Source organism: Arctopsyche grandis, chromosome 7 (genome assembly GCF_051622035.1).
Source record: "Arctopsyche grandis isolate Sample6627 chromosome 7, ASM5162203v2, whole genome shotgun sequence".
NCBI classification, from domain to species: domain Eukaryota; kingdom Metazoa; phylum Arthropoda; class Insecta; order Trichoptera; family Hydropsychidae; genus Arctopsyche; species Arctopsyche grandis.
In genome coordinates, this window is record NC_135361.1 from 27,898,073 (window position 1) to 27,921,830 (window position 23,758).

Sequence of the window (23,758 nt, forward strand, 5' to 3'; positions counted from 1 at the left end):
CTTCACCCTTTCGGAATACGGCGATTTATGTAATAAAAAAATGCTGTAATGTTTGTAGTTAATTATCTAGGAAGGCGCATTGGGGTTTACCTAATATATATGTTTGTAAAATAAAATAAAATAAAAAATGATTACAATAAAAAAATAACCTTTTTAATACAAATTTCACATTATTTCAATTAGTTTTAACTCCGTTTCAAGTATAAAATATATTCTTATAACAGTTTTTAGCGTATTAGTGCATCGGAAAAGTGCAAGGTTATGACCGTATAAATTTAGGCTAAGACCAATTCAGGTCAATTGTCAAAAGTGACAAAGGCCGTAGTGGATCCTAGCGATAGGTAGAAGTCAATCAAATACATTCTGTTTAAAATTTGATCATTTACAATTTCAATAGATCTCATAAATCATAATAAATATATTTATTTCACAAAATGTTGTCAATTGATAGATTTTGAATTGCGCAAGATCATCATATTATTATGTAGAAGTCAATAAATCTAATCAATAAATTCGATAAAGATAAATTTAATCTTCTATTTTTAACAATTTCATAAATTGAAATGATTTTAGAAAAATTAAATATAATATTTGTAAAATTAAAAATAAGTTTTTCAATTTATTAATATTGATCATATTTATTTTCAGGTATCGATATATTTATGGCAGAACTTATCGAACCAAACTTTTCTACGACTTGGTTTTCTATACAATGGATGAAAACAAGATGGCATCCAAATATGGTATTCAAAGAAAAAAATTGTACATTATGTAGAATTACACAATATACATATGTATGTAGATGCTTAATCCATTTTTTTTTTTTTTTATATATATATAGTTACCGTATCGCCATGACACTATTATTAACATCCTTGAGACTGGACTTTTGTTTAGAGAAGATTCTTTTCAAATTGAGGATGGATTACAAATTGAAAGTAATTTTCATGAAAAAAAAATACACAGAACAAAATTTAATTTATTAAGGTTAACGCCTGGAGAGCGGGTACTTTCCGCTGTAGCAGTAGGAGTTTGTATAGCAACTATACCTCTGAAATTTCCAATGTAAATTATAAAACTTACCATTTTTTAATAATATTTATCAGTATTTCAATTCATCGACAATTTTAATTTCAGAAATACGAAAAGCAACTTATACAAAGCATTATGTTGGGCTGGAACTGGAATCACTGTACCTATAATACATCGTTGGCTCGTTCCCAATACGTTGCCGACATTGCTGCAGTCTCTTTCAGAATATACGACTTTAGTTAGAAAATGTTTGTCGTGTATTAAAGAACAATCTTTACATTCAAGATCACAGTACATATACATATATCAATGCATACTTACTTCCTATCTTAAAATTTTGTGAATGTTTCTGATTTGTGTTTTGATCATTTTATAGTTGGGGAATGTCTGTAGATGCGATGAATTCAATGTTGATACAGCAGCATCAAGAATTGTGTTCATTGTTTAACAAATGCATTGCATATCTACAAAAAGCATGTCCTTGGCTTTCTTCGACAATGTCTTGGGAACTATCCTTAGAAGTCACTCCTATAGTTGATAGTGAAAATTTAATGGTAGATTTAAAAAGCTTTCTATAAATTTTATTGCTATTATCGTTAACTAATTTAAATGTTTCTTTTCAGAAACTCCACCATCTCTTTTTGATTTTGCAATCAACTCTTTTGAAGAGTATCGCAATGACACATCTTACTCCACCATTGTATGCCGCTCGACTGAATAAAAACCATAATGAAAGAATATATTGGATTCATTCTAAACTTATTCCATACATTTTAGAGCCGACACAAGATTTTCTTGCCATGTTGAATAATAATTATAGAATTTTCAGAGAGTACGCAAACAGAGATAATATGACTATGAAAAATTTGCCAAAGATAAATCGCGAGCCGTGGCAGTATTCGGAAGTACACGCCAGTGTGCTTTTATGTTCATCGGAGATTCGATCGGCTTTAACCAAAGTAAACGAAATGGACACGTTTCTGGAAGCATGTTGGAATGCAAAATCAAAATTTTCACCTGCAATTCTCGAAGAAGACTTGGCAAAACTGAAGGATGATTTAGTTAAATGTTTTGCTACTATTGATAATACCGGCATTCAACTGAAAAAAATCAGAATGGCAGAAATGAAATTGATAGAACAAGCCGTACAAAAGCTTCATTTGCCAGCAGTAGAGGAGGAAGAAATTGACGTGGAAAAAAATAACATTAAATCTGTTAACGAAAATACTGAAATGAATATAAGAGATCAAGTTTTTTATTATGAAAAAACTGAGGATGATAGGGTGGAAACAAAGGCTGATGATTATCTAACTGGGCCGGGGAAAGAGGAAATTCAAGCGACGAAAATCGTTCTCGGAGAATTGAAAAGGAAACTAGTTAAAAGGGAAGATGAAATGCGTCTACGGGAAGCAACCGCTTTAGAAGATACAATGCCAGAATACAAAGGAAAAATTCCTGACTTTCCAAGACAAATTTATTTGCAAGATGAAGACATAGCAGACACATCTTCAGAGGAAAATTCTATTACTTCCAATAGTATTGATAAAAGTTTACCTCAAAATGAAATAGTGACTGATAAAGACATAGAAATAAATAATAAAACGCTAGTATCAAAAGGCATAATTAGTAAAATTGATCCTAAACCTGACAAAGATGTTGTAGATCAAATAGAACAAACGAATGGCTGTGATATAATTAAAAATGGTAATAGTTATAATAATAACAATCAAAAAATGTTGTTGACAAACGACAATAAACAAATAGAAGACGATAATTTTGACAACAGTGATTTTTCAGAATCGGATGACTCTGCAAAAATTAAATTACTAGAAGATGTGCGAAAAAATAGAATAACGAGGAAAAAAAATTACCCTCAATCGAATGCACTTAAACCCGGCTACAAAAAATCAAGAAAATTGTCAAACGGAGATGACGATTTGGGTAATAGTAGCCGTGAAAGTGATAAACCTAATGGAAGCAATGCATCCGATGAAGATTTACAACCCGTGGAATACAGCTTTGGAACTGGAATGGCAATGGCGTCACTGTTGCACATATCGAGACCTAAAATTGAAAATCAAAACATGTTTGGAAACGGTGAAGAAGTTTTCATAGGCGATGGAGAAGTTTCAGATGATTCTGGGAATGAAGCTTAGTGCCATGCAATTATAAAAATAAGTCAATTACTTACTACATATTATTTTTATTGAAATGCTTTTACATTTTTCAAAGTTTATTATAAATTATGTACATATATACTTAATCAATAAAAAAAATGTTTTTATTGACACTGCTTTTTTGTATTAAAAATTATTAATTATGTACATACCACATATTAAAAAGAAAAAAATGCGTATCTATAAAAAGTATATAAAGTGACCGACCATTGCGTCCAAATAATGTATAATTAATATTTTCATTAGTGGGTCTCATTTTTTTTTTTACTGTTTGATTATGGTCACTACGAATTCCGTTTATTACCTATCTTTAATATATTTGAGTATGTTACACCATAAATATTGTTGCGTAGGGGTGAGTTCAGGATTCAAATGAAAGGCCAAAGTCGCTTCACAGTATTTATTCAACGATCCCAGAGATAGGCATGGAACCACCACTCACTCCAGAATAATCTGATGTACCGTGTGTACCTCCTTATAAAAGACAAGTTGCCCAGCACAGCTTCCCCGATCCATTAATGTGTCTATTGTATAGGCCAGAGCATCGCAACGTGTGTAGCACATGTAGAAGCGTATGGCACCATATAGATCTAACGCGTGTGAGGGTTGTGTGGCCCTGGTCTAGGCACTTAAAGGTCTACCCTGGCGAGTCTATTGTTTACGCACGCACTCACCCAGTTCTGTGAGATCTCTAGCGTATCCTTTTTTCGGGTACTTACTAAGTCACACTAGCTTAATCCAGGGTCTCTGTTGTTCACTCACGATTGCACTTAAACAGTGAATATTCTCTCATTTTCCCACGTTACAGTATCATGCTAATAAACAACGGTGTATTATGGCCGCTCTAAAAATCGGGCCAACTCCTTAACAAAAACTTCGTTCACAAAAAAACATGTGGGATCAGTACGGTTGTGTGTATGAGATGATATACTTTTAAGATGGAGATACTTTATCGCGATTCTTCCTACGTTAAGAACAGTGGCGTGCGGTGAAATTATGTTTTTTTTTATCACACAGCCTCAAGGACGGATCCAGAGGGGGGGCGATGGGAGCAATCCCTCCCTCCATAAATTTCATTGCCCTTTGAAAATTATATATTGATTTAAAATATTTTGTCGAGGCGGACAAAATGGTTGTATTTTTGTTATCTACAGCTGGACAGTCAATGCGCCAAACAGTTGTTATTTGTCAGGTATCAGATGCAACCTGGATGATTCTTAGATTCTAAGAAGTAAGAGCGACAAGGACGAATACGGATTTTCAATCGTATTAAAAAAGTGAATTGAATAAATTCTACGAGTGATTGGCACATTGTTTTAAATATAAATTTTTATTTTTATATTTTCATTGTGTTCATTGGATTTTAATTGCATTTTTTTTATCGCCCCCCCCCCCTAGAAAATATCTTGGATCCGTTCTTGCACAACCTTACGTGTGCGCGATCAGGATACAAGGGGACTCGGTATCACGTCTCCTGTTCCCCTTGTATGCTGCTCGCGCACGCGGAAGAAAGGCTGTGTGACAATAACAGAGAATTTCACGGCATGCTACTGGTAAGAAGGGCCATTACATAATAAAAATTCAACAAACCATTATCAACGAAAAACACAAATAAATTCTACTAGTGATTGGCACTAGTTTAAAAATTGATTCAGTCTTGGCATTATTAATTTATGATTAAATAATGACGAAAGGGGTTGTAGGCAGGGTAGGAAGTGTTGACCGTATCCCAGCCTAACGAAACACTGTTGTGCTTGTTTTAAGTTGTTTTATTGTTTGCCTAAATATTGTACAAGTGTATTAGAATATTTGAGGAAGTTTCTCGAAGCGGCTATTGGCTGTTGACTTGGTGTCGTGATGGCTGCTGGATCTGCAATGTGTCGTTGCTCTGGATTCGGCTATGTTCAGATGTCTCTGGATATGGCAGTGTGTTGCTGGCTCGGCATTCAGCTATGTTCAGAAGGTCTCTGGATATGGCAGTGTGTTGCTGGCTCGGCATTCGGCTGAGTTGCAAGCGTTCTTCTATTGTAGGGTAGTGTAGTGGCAGCTGTTCAGATGCTGGATGTCGACTGGTCCGCTGCTGTGTGTCGACTCTTGTTGCTGTGGGTCGACTGAAGTTGTTTGTGGTGGACCTCCTTTTATATTGTTTTTGGGGATCCACGTGACCTGTGTTTGGCGATTGATTCCGAGAAGTGCACGTGGTGTTTACGTGTGCAAGCTATGCGAGGAATGTGGTTTGTTGTTTAGGGTGGACGTTTCTCGAATGTTTGGCGTCGTTCCATTCGATTTAGTTTAATGGATGCAGGTGTTCTTCGTGTCGTTCTGCTTGGTTTGTTGGGGTGGAATATGCTCGAATGTTTGGCGTCGTTCCACTCGATTTAGTTTAATGGATGCAAGCGTTCTTCGACTTGATGTCGTTCTGCTTGGTTTGTTGGGGTGGAATATGCTCGAATGTTTGGCGTCGTTCCACTCGATTTAGTTTAATGGATGCAGGTGTTCTTCGACTTGAGATGACGTCAATGGTTGAGCGTGAGAAATGTATTCTCCGTCGCAATAGATTTCGATAGTTTCGATTACGGTGACGAGATTCCTACAGGGTAATTGGACTATATTGCCACTGTGCTTAACTTGTTTAGTGGCCAAGATTTAGGGAAAATACAAAAATTACAAAATAAAGCTATGAGAGGTGTGGCGGCTCGCTTATACGACATGGTCGAGTTTGGTTGCCTTCCTGCGAGTGGGAACCAACTCGGCTGGGTTCGGAGAGCCACTACTCACTCTGCCTTTAGCTGTCATATAATAAACACGTGCATTAACATGCCAGTCGTCTCATTGGTTCATCCCCATAGAGGTATTTTGAATGTTGGTAGATTAAAAAGTATTGAAAGTATGTTAGATGAATTGGGATTATCTAAAAGCTAAGCACATTATCGTTTGTTTATAAGTTAGATCAAGAGTTATTACCCGATTATTTTAAGGATTATAGAATAAGAAATAGAGATATTCATAGTCATTATACTAGAAATAAGATTAATTTAGTTGTAGGTAGAGTAAGAAAAAGAAAGACAGCTGGGGGTGTCTTTCATAGGGGTGTGCTCATGTATAACGCCCTCCCTTGAGTGCGTCAGGTCATCTAAGACTGTGGATGCATTCTTGAGAGGTGCGAGAGAACACCTTTGTGAGGGACAGCACAAAATTAAGAAATGTAATTAAAATATGTAAGTGTAAAATAATAAATTAGCTAACTAGCTAAAATTATATATAAATAAAAAAATTCGTCACATTGCGGTGGTCACAAAGACAATTTTTGCCATGAAAATCGCGAATACCCAATATTTGGCACTTAAGTTCTCGTTAGTATGATGGACTTTTCGGCTGCCAGATGTTCCGTTTTGACTTCGACTTTGTGACCAGTAATCACCGAACCGATGAAAGGCTAATGAGAATTTATGTGTAGCAATGTTGCCATGTGAAGAGTTGTGTGTGTCTATGGTCATACTTACTGCCTGCAAGTCTGAAGTCAGTAGCCGGCGTGCGATCAAGGGGCAGAGCTGGACGCAGTCGTGGTCAAGAGTTACATGTTTGGGGGCGCAAAAGGGCGCAGCGCCTGACCATGAGTGCTTCCCGTTTGCTGCTAGCGTTGAGGGGAGCGAGGCAACTTCAAATTGCAAACACACAACTTGCGCAATATAACCTAGCTTTTACGTCAGTCATTTTCATACATTTTCTTCCATACATCATCAAATTTACTTAGTTCTATCATTTCCCTATAGCATTACATTTCACATATGAGACTTCCAGAAGACATTCACCAATTCTACCTGGTTATTGCTCCGCATGAATACATTTTCTATGAAGGAACCCAACTGTCAAATATCCTAAAAAATATGCTTTTTAATTACCTTTGTTTTAAAGGGCACGTAGTATATTCATTTTAAATTTATTTGTACAATTCAAATTTAGTAATAATAATAGTACAATTACAATGTACCGACAAGCGATATAGTAATGTTGATTTTTTAATCAGAATGGAAAAATATATTTATTTAAAATTAATTTTAGATAAGCGACTTACATAGCTGATTGGCCCTTAAATAACAAATCATATAAAATAATACAATTAATCATGAAAACCTGATCGGTGATCAATAGTCATACGAATCAGTTAAGATCTCTTCTCACAATCATAAAATTTCATCTGATATGTAATTAGAGTAAAAAATATGTACAGTATAGATTTGATTTACATGTCGTCCTTAAACTTTCAGGTTTTCAAGGTCTCCCTTCAGGCATAATATTTCACTACGAACACTGGCAACAGAAGAAACCAGGACCAAACCCGCGGTAGAAGCAGATAGTCCTCCAGACTCAGATGCTGAAAAGAAGCTAAAGATAGAAATAGAGGCTTTAACCAACGACCTCAACTCGTACAAAGAAAAGGCGAACGAAGTAGACGACAAATATAAAAGAGCACTCGCAGACGGTGAAAATCTGAGAAAGCGAATGAGCAAACAAGTAGAAGACGCAAAAATATTTAGCATACAGTCATTTTGCAAAGACCTGTTAGAAGTAGCGGACACGTTAGCCAAAGCTACCGACAGTGTTCCAAAAGATCAAGTATAAACATCGAATTGAACTGTTTATATTTTGTACTATGTATTTGTCGTATTATATATATTTTTTTTATTTTATTTAGGTATGTGAAGATAATCCCCATTTGAAGAATCTTTATGACGGTTTGACCCTGACTGAAGCTCAACTTCGTCAAGTTTTCCGACGGCACGGTCTCGAAGCAGTCAATCCACTTCATGAGAAATTCAACCCTAATCTTCACGAAGCTCTCTTCGTTCAGGTTGACTAAATCGATGAATATATTTCTTGTAATTTGAAGAATGTCATTAAATGATTGCTTATATAATTGTAGGAGGTGAGTGGAGCGCAACCAGGAACTGTGGTTGTCGTCAGTAAAGTCGGATACAAATTGCAAGAGCGGTGTGTTCGGCCCGCTTTGGTCGGAGTGGCGAAGGGGGCGTAATTTTACATTCGCTTGGCGAAATAAATCGATAGTGTTTTCCCGAGGATTGACATCAGAAAATCATTCGTATGTAATGGGAAAATGTGAATCGATAGAGTACCCTTTCTTTTATGCGTGTAAATGTATGGATGAATTGGAACTGTGAAGTATAAGTTAGTTAATCAAAGGAAAATGTTATGTACAGAAATGTCTATGTAAGGCAAATACAGTATATTTAAATTGAAAAATCTAATTGAGCCATTTTTTTAATTTACCAAACCATCTTTTACTACCCTCAAATTGCAAAATTAGCATTTTTAATGGCAGTTAAGTGTAAAAGAAGCATTCCTTAGAAAAAATAAATTTAATGAAGCATATTTTTATTTCGTGTCTTTCTAAAAATGTTCTATTGGTAGTCTGAAAAAATCTGTCAATAAAATGTCGTTTTGTTTTCAATTGTGTTTGTAATTATTAAATATCCAACATTATATAATACCCATAAAAATATACTAAGTAAAATATATATTAGTAATATACGACCTTATGATCATCAGCATGAAAAAAAAAATGTTATTTGACATGAATTGATTTTCTAAAGGAAATTTCGTTACTGTCAATTTTTTCTTTCTCAAATGATAACATTAAGCAACAAAAAATCAAGTTTTTTTTTAGTTACCAGAGCAGAGATTTTGAAATTTGACCCACTGAATCCGAATATGATACTGAGGGTTTAAAAATATGTGGCGATTTTTTGGTTTTTGCCGTCTTTAACTCAAAATCTAAAATTGCCATACCAAAAGCAAATATTGGGATCAATAATCAAATATTTTTTCAATTGTGATTTTTTTATTGCTTTAAAATACTTAAATCAATTAACTAGCGGATTTTAAGTCAAATAAAACTACGCAATTTTTTTGAACGCTTAAATTTCATAAACGAGAGCAAATCAACAAAAATCATGGTCATAATTAAATTCAGTGGGTCAAACTTAGTACTCGTTAATCTCCGCTACGATATATTTTTTTTTGTTGCTCAGTGTAATCCCAACTTTCTTTTAATTTTGATAAGGATATATGTGTAGGAATCTCGTCACCGCAATCGAAACTATCGAAATCTATTGCGACGGAGAATATATTTCTCACGCTCAACCATTGACGTCATCTCGAGTCGAGAAAATTCCACCCCAAAAAATCAAGCCGAACGACACGAAGTCAAAGAACACCTGCACCCATTAAAGTGCACAAATAACGACTACATTGTAACCCATTGAACAAACATCCAGACTCACTGGAACAAAGGGCGATAAAAACTAAATCGAGTGGAACGACGCCAAATATTCGAGAAACTTCCACCCTAAACAACAAACCACATTCCTCGCACACGTAAACACCACCTGCGGTTCTCAGAATCAATCGCCAAACACAAGTCACGTGGACCCCCAAAAACAATATAAAAGGAGGTCCATCCCAAACAACTTCAGTCGACACACAGCAGCAGACCAGTCAACAGACAGCAGCCACCATGACAGCAGTCGACATCCAGCATCTGACCAGCTACCACTACACTACCCTACAATGGAAGAACGCTTGCAACTCAGCCGGATCCAGAGCAACGACACATTGCAGATCCAGCAGCCATCACGACACCAAGTCAACAGCCAATAGCCGTCTCGAGAACAGTACGATTCCAGCCGCTTCAACAACATATTTATACACTTGTATATTCAAACAATAAAGTAAAGTAACAGCAGTAATAACTACTAAAACACAGACGAACTCGTCTATAATACATGGCAGACTGGTGGTGAAGAACACCTCCACAACCAAAGTCAGTCCCCATATATGTATTAAAAATGAATGAATTTCAATTCTTTGTCAACATCTAAAGCGCATTGCATCATACCAATGATACCGATTATTTCATATAAACGATATTTAAAAAGTCGCAGCTAATGTTTAATATTTTTACACCCGAAATAAAAATAGGCTACTAATAGTACGGCCTTAGCACCCGAGCACTATTCAGAGCAGCCATATGGATGGGAGTTCTGATTGCCAACGTTCTAGGAGGACATGACACTTGAAGATGAAGAAAAATATATAAAAAGCGGGATTTTCGAAAGATCTGAAGCATATTTAGGATTGGATACATTTCAAATATGACCAACCGAGACTTGGACAGTCTTTACTTTCAATAAAGAGTATGAAGCATTACATTACACCTCTTAGTTAACTGTTTGCCCGCGGCCATCTCCTATGGAAGCTTTGCGCGACAAGTCTGTAGCGCGGCTGTCTTCCATAGAATTTCTGAACTTTGCACGGGATTTTGAGCCTTATATGCGCCCATTTCAACTGTTTTAAGGTTCAAAATTGGTTGAATATATTACTGAGAGTTGAATGCCATCTAATCAATTTGCTTAAAACTCATATATACCAGTCAAAATTAGTTTTTTGTGGAACCATACTGAAACCTCGTTTATGTGACGTCACGTTTGTTGAACAATGGCAACGATACGTCTCAATTGTATGAAGAATGATTATTTGACAATTAAGCCAAAACTACGAGATATATTATGTTTTATTGTTTAAAATAATACTTTGTGTTAATTTACATATCTGGTTACTTGAGTAAATATTAAAATCTGTATTTAAGGTCGAAAACTCGATTGCCAAATTCGCGAAAAAGGTGCCACGTACAGGGCTTGTTCGCTTTATTTATTGCCGCGGGCAAAGGGTTAAGAAGTTTTGTAATAGGAAACCACTTTTACCATTCGGTTAAAATAAAAGAATACTAACAAAACATGAGCATCAGTTCAGTTGGTTCACACAATATGCTAGATCGACCCATTTACTGCAAATCATGAAAGTTTATAGTTGTTGTATAGGAATAGGAATACTAAATCATTTTTAAATTATATAATATTTCCATCAACTTACGTAATCACAAGGATATAATATAAATACTCAATATGATAACTATAAACGAATATAAAAATCAGCACTACATGTATGGTTTTGATGATAATTGACTTTGATAAACAATGGCACACTTTGCTAATTCCATCAAAGCATTCCGTCTTCCTTCTATTGTCTGTCGGACAAGGAGCAGTTCACTGAACAACTTATTAGAAGCTCTTACAAAATCTCTTTCTGTAAATGGATAATCATTAAAAATAAATTTTTAAAGTATATATTCGTATATAACTGTGAAAATTCATACCTTTTTGATTGACTTCTATGTCGAAGAAGTCAACTATGGCTTCGGAATATTCACACAAACGCAACGACCACATAATTTGGAACAGATTTCCTTCCCATTCTAACAACACTCCGCTTTCCTTTAAAATTAATCATACAATTGATCCAAACGGTGGAACGTATCTTAAATAACAATAAAAATCACATACCATTTGTTGAATTTGAAAGTTGTCGCCGTAGACGCTACTGAACTCTTCGAGCAGCTCGGAGCGATCGTTGGCCAAGTTGGAATAATCTTTCAATCTGGCAAAAAGACCGGGCACATCGTTCTGTACATATTTCACCAGAGGAGCTAACTCGGATCGCGCCAATCGTCCATCTACGGACCATTTCAATGATATGACTCTGCCTTTATTATTCTACAAGCAATTTAATACGTGAAGTTTCAAATCATCGAAAAAAATCAATAAAAAACTTGTCACAAAATCAACCTTTGAATTTTCAACGAAACTGATAGATGCCTTAAACCAGCCATTGATAACAACGTCAATATTGACTTCTTGCCATCGTCCTGGAGGTAAACTAAAAATTTTAAAACATCATTTATTCATATTACGAACATACATATCAGACACAAAGTCGAGAATGCTGGGTTCAGTATATACATATATGCTTTTAAATATAGTCTGATTTATTCAACAAATCTATCTTAAAACTAGTTTATAAATATACAAACCCATCGTGCGATGTTATATCTTTACATGTATAGTTTTTAAATTTTATTCCATTTAACTGCTCAGTGGCTTGAAGGCGTTGTTTCATATCGTATACTGATTCCAAATCTCGGGCGTTATCAAAAGCCTCGTGAACTTCTTCTTCACTATCATTACTGATTTGTCATAAAACACAACATGTTAAACATTGATTTTCTTTAGTATGAAAAGTGTGGTGCAAGTTTACTCACCTGTCTGATGATGGTCCCGCATCAGATTCGGTACTTTTATGTTGTTGCAGGTCAGCGATACGCTTTTGTAAGTTCTTTATATTTTCCAAAATCAATTGATTACTTTTTATGATGGCGTCTTTAGACAAGGCTGAATTCATCTTCGAGCTTTAGAAGTACTAAAGACCTAGTTTGTTGATATGAACATAACCTCGAAACGATGAAGTTTGTGAAATACAAAAAGGAAGTTATTTAATACACATTACCAATTAAATGTATTAATGAGTCTATAAATATAGCTCAGATAAAGAGTTAGAATCAAACGTGGTATCAAAAACAGATTTTAAATAAATAAAACGGATTAAAATGACTGCTCGAGACTATTTACAGCCGTTACCCGCTCCTTACGTTCAAAAACTTGATCGTAACACGTATAACCATACGCATTACCACTATGAAATATGTACAAATTTAACATCACGGTAAACGGATTATTTCGCAAATTGTGATAGCGCACACGATAATCGTTGCTTATTTATTGAATTAATTGAATTCTTGTTAGTATGATAGTTCGCGTGGTAACTCTCGATGAATGAAATTTTTGGGTGCCAGACGTTCCGTGATCGAGATTTTAGTGACGTGAAGCATTTAACATTAGGGAAAATGCATTCATTGCATTAGATATAGATTTTCTCTTTCAATAACTGTAACTAATGCAATCATTGTATTAGTTATAGTTATTTTTTAACTGAGCGTCTCTTGACTTTGTGGCGGCTTAGAGTTGGGACCAACTCGCTCGTGTTCAGAGTCGCTACCACACTCCGTCTCTGGCTTCCATAATAAAGGCACGTGCATCAACATGCCAGTCGTCTCATTCGTTCATCCCCTATAGCTTCATAAAAATGCCTCAACAAAAATACTCAGGTATGCATATATATTCAAGTCGCTTTGTTAGCTCTAGTTCACAAAGCATTAAAGCAAAGCTCTAGCTAACATAGGGTACACACATTGAGTACCCTATTATATATTTTTTAACGCTAAGCCAACTTAGTAACAAAAGCTTCCTACACACGGGGACATCGTTTAGGGATTCAGAGAGAGGCATTCGTGCCCCCCCCCCTCCCCTTAATCTTAATCACATCGATAATTCATTACCAAAAATGTAGGACAGCTGAAACTGCAACAAGTTTAAATATGTCGATCAGAAGCCTCCTCCAAAAAACCAACTTTTGCCCCCCCCCCCCCCCCCTGGAAAAAGTTGAAATGACATCTCTGTGCGCAATTACAGATGCTTGTATGAAAGCAGTGAGAGTAGGTGTACGTTTGTTTTTTTACACTACAAGTTTTTACAGTTTTTTTTTTTTTGGTTCGGTGATTATTCCGTTTTCTTTGCTTCCGTGATTATTCCGCAAAAAGCGATCTCTCCCACGTCACTAAAATCTCGATCGTGGAATATCTGGCACCCAACGATTACATCAGTCGAAAGCTATCCACGCGAAATCTTGTATTAATGAGAACTTGAGTGCCAGATATTCCGTATTCGTGATTTTTATGGTAACGATTGTCGTCGCGTGATCGCAATTTACGCAATAATCCTTTTACCGTTTTTTTTGCCGCAACTTAGAGAAAATTATATATATCGAATGTTAAATCATTAGCCAGGCGTACAATTTCTGACGAAAATTAATTTCAAATACTATTGTCACTATACTATACTTACTATACTAATACTAAAATACTGCATCAGAATTTCTTTAAAGCAAATTGATAAAACTGCTTCAATTACGCGGCATAAAAATTCAAGGGAGGAATAAAATAAATACAAAAAATAAAATTGAAAATTGTATATTTTAATTTCAATGTAACACCGACCTTACAATAGTAACTTATAGTCACAAATGTAATATTGTTTAATGTGCAGTTGCAAACATACAAATATGGTAATAATGACATGCGAAACCAGCCATTCAAGGCAATAAATATACATACATATTTATTATATTAACATAAATAGATATATATTACATTCAACTTAAAATGGTTCCTTAAATTCAATTACCAAAAACAAGTAGATATAACTAAGTAGAAGTAGAAATAAAGCAAATAATAAATTAACAAGTAAATAAAAATTAAATAAAAACCTTCAAATAAATATCAACATATATACCTTCAGATAAAGGTAAAAATACTATATGTACATATTTGGTGCAAATGTAGCGAAAATATATCTTATATTTACTGCATACATACATAAATAATACATCATAAACATTTAATGTCAATTGTGCAAAATTAATAAACCCTAATTTTAATAGTGCAAAATGCAAGATGGTGAAAATATTCTCACTTATCGAATGAAATTATACAAATTATGTTAAGTAGTAATATTATCATGCAATTTGAGACCTGAACAAAAATATATAAGATATAATCTTTTCAATTATATAAACGTATAAAAGGACGAAACTTTACATTTGTATTGTACTTAATATTATAAGTGCATATTTAATTTAATGTAACATTAAATAGCTTACACCACTAGTATACGATATTTCAGTCTAAAATTTGCTAATCGATTGCATTAAAAAATCTCAGAAAATATAAAAATATGCATTTGCTTCTTTTAAACATTTCTAAAAATATGTTCCTCTGTATTTTTAGTCTGCGAGTGAGTTCACATAAAACAAAAGTTCAGGCAACCATCAAATCTATCTCGGGTACATTTTTCCTTTCAACGTGTTAGCGATAAAATTATATCATACATGATATGCAAATTTGCCTTATTTCGTTTAGCGCTTATTGTCTTTTGTACCACGCATTCATCTGTTCGAGGAAGATGAACGTTAAGATGGTATGTGGACCAAGTCGCGCATAGTAGGGCAAAAAGCCTTTCCATAATGAAAACACTCCTTCGTTCTTCACAATATCCACAACGACTTTCTTCATACTTAAACTGCCTTCAGCATTTTGTATTCTGAAAACAATATGAACAGTATTAAAAATCAATAGATTTAAAATAAAACAAACAACAGTCAAAAATGCCTTACCTCGTTTTAATTATATCAACAGGCATTGATGCAACTGTCGTAATGAGACCAGATATCATCGATGCTACGAAATGTAAGCCGATGCCATCTGGGATGTAAACATTCAGCATTTCACGGGCCTACAAAGTGTACGTATTATAGTTTGTGTCCAGGTATTACATAAATGATTCAAAATCAACGAAAATGCAACCTGTGAATATGATGACAATTGTGCAGCGTTGACGACCATAGCTCTACCGATAGTTGGTGTGGTGCCTCTCCACAGTGAGAATAATCCTTCTTCTCGGATTATCCTCAACAGAGCATCGGCCACGTTTTTATAGTTGCGTCTTTGTTCTAAAGGTAGTCGTCCATCGGCTGTCATTCGAATGAGTGACACTTCGGCCGGTGTTCCAACAAAAGCTCCCACTCCTCCTGCGACTACTCCCAAGCCCATTTTGGTACCAAATCCTGGTGGTGCACCTTCAGGACTAAAATAATAATAAAAAATACAATCTTTAGAAAAAATTCGTACACAAAACCAAAAATAACAAATGTCAGCAACTTAGTTATCTTGAAGACCTTTTAAAATATTAGAACCCTGACCCATCGTTTTCATATACCGTTTTTAGGGCGACACCAAATTGTTCCAATTGAAAAATGCTAATTCGTTGCAATTTCTGTATATATACAGCTTTCTGTATTTATACAGCTACCGCGAAATCCGTCTGGTGCAGCATATATATAGCATCAAATGTGAGCCATAATTGGCTTTTGTTCGAATACCTGAGAAATCAGTGTATGTCCCTAAAGGTATGAAGGTTAACCAATTCAGTGAAACGGAGAAACGCAATCCAAAAACAGCGAGTGAACTTAGCTTCTCTTTTGGCGCTTCTCTCTCGCAAGTCATAACAATTAACAAATATTATAATTAATAAATATTTTTAGGTGACTTGGTGACACCACCCCTAGTGACGCCACTGAAGGTTTATATTATTAATCTTTCATACTTGTTTTGTAATAAATTGACAGGTCATTAACAAAGGCCTTATTTAATCATATTTAAGCGCATTTACTAGGAATATCATGTACTGTTTATGTTCATATTTACTGATGTATTAAATGTAACAACCATCGATACTATCACAGTACAACAGATGATACGATTAGTTTGAATTATCAGGATATCCATTAATTGACTTGTACAACTGATTGCAATCACCTCTAAATGACCCGAGTGTGATTAATTTTCAGCCTTAATCAAAATATCTTATCATATAATATATACTCGTATATTAATTTTTATTTGTATGACATTCAATATAGCTCTGATATACGACAAAGCCGTTAGCATTATTGTAAGGCCAATAAATGCATAGCTCATTAACGAAACGGGTCAGTGAACCTGTTTTAGATACATTAAACTGCAACACATACATAAATAATAACAATGCAAATGAATTTCAATTCAAGCAGAGTCGAATCGTCGTTGACTATTACCATTATTAAATGCTACAGTATGAACGTAATATAATTGTATATAGTAGATAAAATGTAAAACCTTTTGATGAGGTCGAAAAGCCAAGTGTAGATACCCAAACGGGTCGTAGTGTACGTCGCTTGTCGCAAGAGTCCAGCTGATAATCCCGTATATATTCCGGATACTCCTTCCTTTCGAAGAATCTCTGAGCCGACAGAAAAACTACTCCGTCCACCTCCGCTCAGTTGCATCCGGGTTTTTATTAAATCGAGTGGCTGTACGAATACAGTAGCTCCCATTCTGAAATATATACAAAAAAATAAATGGGTAAATTTAGAATACCTTGGATTCCAATTTGTATGTTAGTGAATACAGTTACGTGACCGTTAAACATTATATAGTAGAATTGCCCAACGCATGTGGGTCTTATAAAAGGAGTAAAAGGCTTTTACTCAGAATTAAGGATAAAACAGTTGCTTCTAAAACAAACCCATTTAGATTTATCAAAAACTAAAACTCAAATGTTGATATTTTAAAATTTGATAGAAAAATATTTAATAAGAAGTTGATAATTATATTTAAGGATAATATTAAAAATCTAGAATACGAATGTCCGCCCTTTTTAGAGTGGCGATGCCCTTTTACGAAAGGCAAGTGACCTGTGAGCCAAATACATATTTATTGTATAAAAAATATTATTTAAACATGGATTAAAAATTAAAATTATACTATAGTTAAGGGGGGCGGTAGGAGTGAAACGACAGTGTTTTTGTAGACACACTATTTAATTTAACCAGCAGAATACACTAGTGGCTAGCATATGTATAATGCTTTGAACAAAGCAGTCACGGGTTCAAATCCCACTGGTTTCTGCTGGCCAGACCTTGGATTTGTGACTCCAGGTCGATCGTTTCCTATCAGAGTTTGCCAATTTATCTGATTTTCATTGAAACGGTTCCAACAAATTGGCAACCTTACCCCATTTTCTCGCAAATCTCGAATTTTCAGCAGTCTCAAATTACGCTTAATTGTATAAAATGCTGGAAATTTACAAATTTGACCATAGATGTCTCTGTGGGTGTTAATTGATATGTATTTACTTTGTATAATACTAATAGTACTTGTATCAAATGTACAATGTTTCTGGCCAGGAAGGCGCATTGGGGTTACCTGGTATAAATTAAAAAATAAAAATAAATATAACGAGTTGGAAAAAAGTAAAGTGGATTCAACAACATGTTCGAATCGGTTGCAACTCGTAGGAAGGCAACCCAGGTTCGACCATGTCCTCATATAGTCAGTTTTTAAAGGCTTTTACTATGTTTCATTACCAGGTTTTTTTTATAGTTTATTGATACAATTGGCGACCACCATAGGAGTAGAATGCATAGAATCGCTCTCAGCCTCCAAAAATGTTGGTACAAAAACTCTGCGCAGAGTTTGTTCATTGTTTGCTAAACTTCGTCTCTCTCTTCGATGGCTCGCTTTAATACGATACTTTTGTTAACAATGACAATTCTATGCCAATTCGATTCTATACTTCTATGGCGACCACACATAAAACCTTTCACGACCCCATTGGGGGGGGTCGATACCTATATATGTAGGTTGAGAACCTATGATTCAATTCGAAACCAAAGTTAATTTATTAAATCAAAAATGTAAAACTTAAAATACATTATATCTTAGATTTTTATATCGTTAAGGTTTGTACTAAAAAAGTAAACACGGTCATGGCCGAATAAAATCTGGTTATGGCATGCATCAGATTTTAAAAATGTGCAAACACCCACTTTGACATATGTCATTATTTAAATAATCATGTACACGTTAATATCAAAGCGAATAAAAATAAAACTGCAGAGGAAGTACGAACTGACTAATAAATAGTCAGAAATTTTATTGCGTCAACCAGTTTCAACGTGGAATGAACGAAAGCAGATTTATCGATTTACAGAAGGCCATAATAAAGATATATAATGAAGCTAATAAAAAGCTTGTAAAAAAAAAACAAATGAAGTTCATTATTTTAAAAATTCAATTTTTTGCGGCAAAGTATCGCATACAAATTTAGTAGGCATCGTTTTTATGTGGATATGAGTAATATTTCATGTATGTACCCGGCCAATCCTCCGAAGAGAAACTTGATGGAGTTCGGAATGGGTCTTTGGGGAATTGCTGGGGTCGCCATGGCTGATGAATTGATGATTTTCAGCTCGTCGAGAGTCGATGGAGGTGACCGAAAGGCGAAAACCGAGAGCGAAGAGCGAAGAGCACCACTCACGAGCCGAACCACGTGGTACTGACGCAAATATGAAACCCCCACACGCTGCAACTCGACACAATTACGCTGTTGACCTTCGACACACTTTTCCTCAATCGCCACATTAGATTATGATCATTGATCATTTCACGATGCATTAGTACTTTTGTATTAAAAATACCATACTTGGATGACGTTGTCCGAATATTCAATAACACAGAGTTGACAAGCGCTACAATGTTATAGTTATTGGCAGTGGTGTCACTTTATTGGTTTTCTTAGGTTTCCGGAAACCTATTGTTGAAAATCAAAACCAGCAGCATAGAGTTGTGGTTAGCATGTATGCTTTCGAACATAGTGGTCATGGGTTTGAGTCCCACTGGTTGCTGCTGGCCAGGCCTTGATTTATGACTAAAGGCCGGATAACCAAGGTGCCGTCTTGAAAAAAACGTACCCAGAGGGTGCTGTGTATTGTTCATTGCATTGTTAAAGGTTCGCCGAACGTTTTTTTTTTGGACTCTAGCTTTGTAAATAGAGCTAAACCGCCCCGATGCCTGGAAAAAGCACCGTGTCTATTTATGACTTCAGGTCGATCGTTTCCTATCAGAGTTTGTCAATTTATCTGACTTTCTCTGAAACGGTTCCAACAAATTGACAATCTTTACCCATTTCTAGCAATTTTCAAGATTTCAGTATCTCGAATTTCGTTGATTCGTATGAAAATGCTACAAATTTGTTCATAAATGTCGAGTTTTTTTAGCAATTTATATGATTTTCATTGAAACGGTTCCAACAAATTAGCAACCTTTAAACATTTCTAGCTATTTTTGAGATTTCAGTATCTCGATTTTCGCTGATTCGTATGAAAATGCTACAAATTTGTTCATAAATGTCGAGTTTTTTTAGCAATTTATATGATTTTCATTGAAACGGTTCCAACAAATTAGCAACCTTTAAACATTTCTAGCTATTTTTGAGATTTCAGTATCTCGATTTTCGCTGATTCGTATGAAAATGCTACAAATTTGTTCATAAATGTCGAGTTTTTAGCATCTCGAAATTTGACGATTTATGTAAAAATGCTTCGAAAATTTTATTTTATCAAAAATTTGTCCATAGATGTCTCTGTGATGCTTTTTTAAAATTATTCTAAAAATTGTATATCGATATTTGTAATCAGCCAGGAAGGCGCATTGGGATTTACCTGTCAGGTCTTCCTGGTATATGTATATATGTATGGTTCGGTGATTGTTGCCCACAAAGCGCTCGCCCAAAAGTCACTAAAATCTCTATAACGGAACATCTGGCAGTCGAAAATTCCATCATACTAACGAAAACTTGAGTGCCAAATATTCCGTATTCACGATTTTCATGGCAAAAATTGTCTTTTGGGCGATCGCAATGTGTGTAATAATCCAATTACCATATGTATATATGTATGTATGTAAAATAAAAGTTTCCAGAAATCCGTTGTTCAAACAACTTCGAAAAAATTGTTTTATTCGTAGTTGAACATATGTATACGGAAAGACCTTCTTTTCCATTATGCACTGGCAAAAATAACTGTTAGCCATTCAATGTGAGCTGCACATCTGCACTCGATATCTCTTTTTTTAAACTCGCAAACATTCTGCATCTCTCAGTTTGGCATATTCTTCGATTCGAAATGGACGTATTTTTATTTCGGTTTTACTCGATTGAATTGTAAGACTTTATTTTCATTTAAATATATTAAAATGTATAGATTTAGCGTTAATATATATTTTTTAAAATTAAACGATCAAAATTACACACGTCTCAGCCATCTATCCAATAACTTGGTCGAGTCGCCCTAAATTAGATTTAGACGTGTCACTAACTTAGCTTACGAGGGAAATTCAGCTCATTTCTTATCGATCAATGAACCTGCTACTGCGTCGATTGCTCAACTCCATTCAATGCTATATATTTTTTTAATGAAACTCTTTAATAACTATTGAACTAGATATACTTCTCTGATAACTAAATTTGTATCTGATTTCAACTTTCGATTTGTTCAGTCTTTGTAAACAAAAATATCAAGAGCGAGTTTATTGCAGTACTACCAATATCATTTTTACTTCATTTATAATACTAAACAAACATTTTTTTCCAAATTCGACATAATTATGATTGCATTCAGAAAAAAACTACTTGACTAAGTTGTATGCAGTGCAGGGCCGCGCCTAGGAGTTCAGCCGTCTGTGTACAAGCTTAAATCGGCCGCACAGTATCTGTATAAATCATATTAATAAAAAAAAAAATTCGGGTGTGACCAACCCATGACTTTATCTATGTATTTGATGAATATAAGAAGGTTACAAAACAAAATTCGATATTGAACTGATGACTATGATAGCGATACAAATTGAGCGCAAATGTATGGAAACTTGCACAAAACAAAAGATCTACTTCCGGTTGTCAGATTTTGTTCAAATTTTTTTTATTACTAAAAATCACTATCAGTATTATACTCATTAAATATCAAGAAAATAAAAATAATTTTAAAGGTCAAAATAAAATAATGAAATATTGTTTTAAAAAAAAATACTACTTCCGGTTTACAAATTCTGACCAAAACCCTACCAGCTCTAAGTTAGTACATAAAGGATAGAAATATAAATTTTCAGCTTAATACGTTCAGGGGTGTGGACAGAGTAGTGGGCACAACATTTTCAACCTTTCTAAGTGAAAAAAATCCCACTTCCGGTTTATAAAATTTAATAATATTTTTTCATTTTCATCAAATTGCTACAAGAATTATACTTGAATTTTTTTGTGACGAACACACATGTTTAAGGGGTCGAAAAAAATAGTGGAAGAAAAATCGAACAAGAGTAAACTGCTACTTCCGGTTGACAGATGCTAACTAAATTTTATAATTAACTTGGTATTAAACTTAAACTTCTAGATATGAAATTTCAGTTCAATAAACCAAAAGGTTTCTGAAAAAAACATAAAAAACTTCGATTCTCTAGAGTAAAAGTACTGCTTCCGGTTCAGATAGAAATATTTAAAAAATATGAGGTTATAAAAATTATTATTTGTATTATATTTAAAAAAATTCAGTCCGATTTAATTAGTGGTTTGGGAGATAATTGAATTCAAAAACTTAAAAAAAGAGGACACCTATAAGGCGAGGTACCATTTCCGGTCAACTTAAAAATTTGAAAAAAATTTACGTCGTGTCGATAAGAATTTCAGTAACCGATACTAAGTTTCAGTTCGATAGGACTAACGGTGTTAAAAATATCCCCAAAATACACACCCACACAGACACACACGCAGACACACACACAGACACACACACACATTTTTTTCTAGATCATGAAAACGTGATCAGTGATCGATTCTGAGTTCGAATCAGTCAAAATCTCGAGTTCGAATTTTCGCATGATCACAAAACTTCATCTATTGTTACTACGTACATAGATAAAGTAAAAATAAGTGCATGCTAGTCGTGCAAACATCTTACCTTGTGATAAATATTTTGTGTTGAAAATTTTAATCACAATAAAAATTAATCAGAAAAATAGACAGAAAACCAAAACTGCTAGTTCTGAAAATGACTAGATGACAAGAAAGACTGAAAGTTTTCAAATTCATTCACGGAAATATAGTGTTTTACCCCCCAATCCCACATCTAGGACATTGTTCTTTTGATGACCAACCAATAACGCAAAGATAGTAGAATATAAAAGACCTAGCTCTATGTGGACCGAAGCTATTCCGTTATTTCCCCGAATTATACAAAGTTCGGGTATGTTTCAATTTGAAACTTCAAGAATTGTAAATAGGTTTTTGAGCTATTTTTCCTATTATGCTGTACATTAACATTAGAATAATATAATACTAAGATTACTAACCAAATAAAATAAAATTGTAAAATAGAAAATGATCAGTAGATCAGTAGCTATTAAAAAATATATAAGATGTATTGTGAACATAATTTCGTAATAATAAAAAGCATTTAAATATCAAAAATCAATTTGAAACTTGCAACAGTAATCCACAAGTATACAACAAGACAACCTAAATGCATTTTAACACGTGACAAAGCCATTGATGTATAATACACTAGATGGGCCCAGATGTGTTATTTTGATCGGAGATCTTGTCTTCACTAACTGAGAGGTGCGGGGGGTTTAACTACCGGGGAAGTTGGGTTTTTTTCCCTACGACGCAGCGGTACTTACCTACCTACTAAGAGAAACTGTGCATGTATTTTGCATGCGCCAAAAGGGAGACAAGTATAACACGTGAGGGCGGATCTAGTATATTCTAGATCTATGGACAAAGCACGATGTCTTGTTTCGTATTTTCTAAGGAACATAATTTTTTCGACTCTCGTTTCTTCCGGCCGCCTGTGTGCGTTGCACACATTTAAATATATGGTAGGCGTGGCCCTGATGCAGTGTATTTTGAATTTCCATCTAAATTTGATTTATTCGATATATGTGCTTTCATAAATATTCGATGCAGTGCAAACGATCGACAAGCGCCAGACAGACTGAACCATAGATTAACTGTACGTGTACCTTATGCGTGCGCACTGCTCGCACTTACACTAAGCGAAATCTACCCGAAGTGTCGACATACCTACCCTGT

General features: G+C 34.7%; 4 protein-coding genes across 4 annotated transcripts; 2 read left to right on the forward strand and 2 right to left on the reverse strand.

Moving 5' to 3' along the window:
• Positions 1-277: 277 nt before the first annotated feature.
• LOC143914516 (uncharacterized) lies at positions 278-3,319 on the forward strand. The gene is made up of 6 exons (XM_077434773.1): positions 278-341; positions 649-743; positions 842-1,065; positions 1,138-1,323; positions 1,409-1,586; positions 1,656-3,319. Exons 2-6 carry the CDS (start codon positions 663-665, stop codon positions 3,186-3,188), a joined length of 2,202 nt encoding a protein of 733 aa, XP_077290899.1. The 5' UTR covers positions 278-341; positions 649-662; the 3' UTR covers positions 3,189-3,319.
• Positions 3,320-6,550: 3,231 nt separating this feature from the next.
• On the forward strand, positions 6,551-8,680 carry Roe1 (grpE protein homolog, mitochondrial Roe1). The gene is made up of 4 exons (XM_077434412.1): positions 6,551-6,914; positions 7,478-7,826; positions 7,906-8,061; positions 8,134-8,680. Exons 1-4 carry the CDS (start codon positions 6,823-6,825, stop codon positions 8,242-8,244), a joined length of 708 nt encoding a protein of 235 aa, XP_077290538.1. The 5' UTR covers positions 6,551-6,822; the 3' UTR covers positions 8,245-8,680.
• Positions 8,681-11,131: 2,451 nt separating this feature from the next.
• On the reverse strand, positions 11,132-12,826 carry LOC143914524 (uncharacterized). The gene is made up of 6 exons (XM_077434786.1): positions 12,385-12,826; positions 12,157-12,309; positions 11,912-12,002; positions 11,630-11,839; positions 11,443-11,560; positions 11,132-11,372 (listed from the first exon to the last, which is right to left on the reverse strand). Exons 1-6 carry the CDS (start codon positions 12,522-12,524, stop codon positions 11,224-11,226), a joined length of 861 nt encoding a protein of 286 aa, XP_077290912.1. The 5' UTR covers positions 12,525-12,826; the 3' UTR covers positions 11,132-11,223.
• Positions 12,827-14,192: 1,366 nt separating this feature from the next.
• Positions 14,193-19,167, reverse strand: LOC143914523 (mitochondrial 2-oxoglutarate/malate carrier protein). Its single transcript, XM_077434785.1, has 5 exons — positions 18,990-19,167; positions 16,951-17,169; positions 15,601-15,880; positions 15,411-15,529; positions 14,193-15,337 (listed from the first exon to the last, which is right to left on the reverse strand). The coding sequence occupies exons 1-5, from the start codon at positions 19,058-19,060 to the stop codon at positions 15,160-15,162; spliced, it is 867 nt and encodes a 288-aa protein (XP_077290911.1). The 5' UTR covers positions 19,061-19,167; the 3' UTR covers positions 14,193-15,159.
• Positions 19,168-23,758: the final 4,591 nt, after the last annotated feature.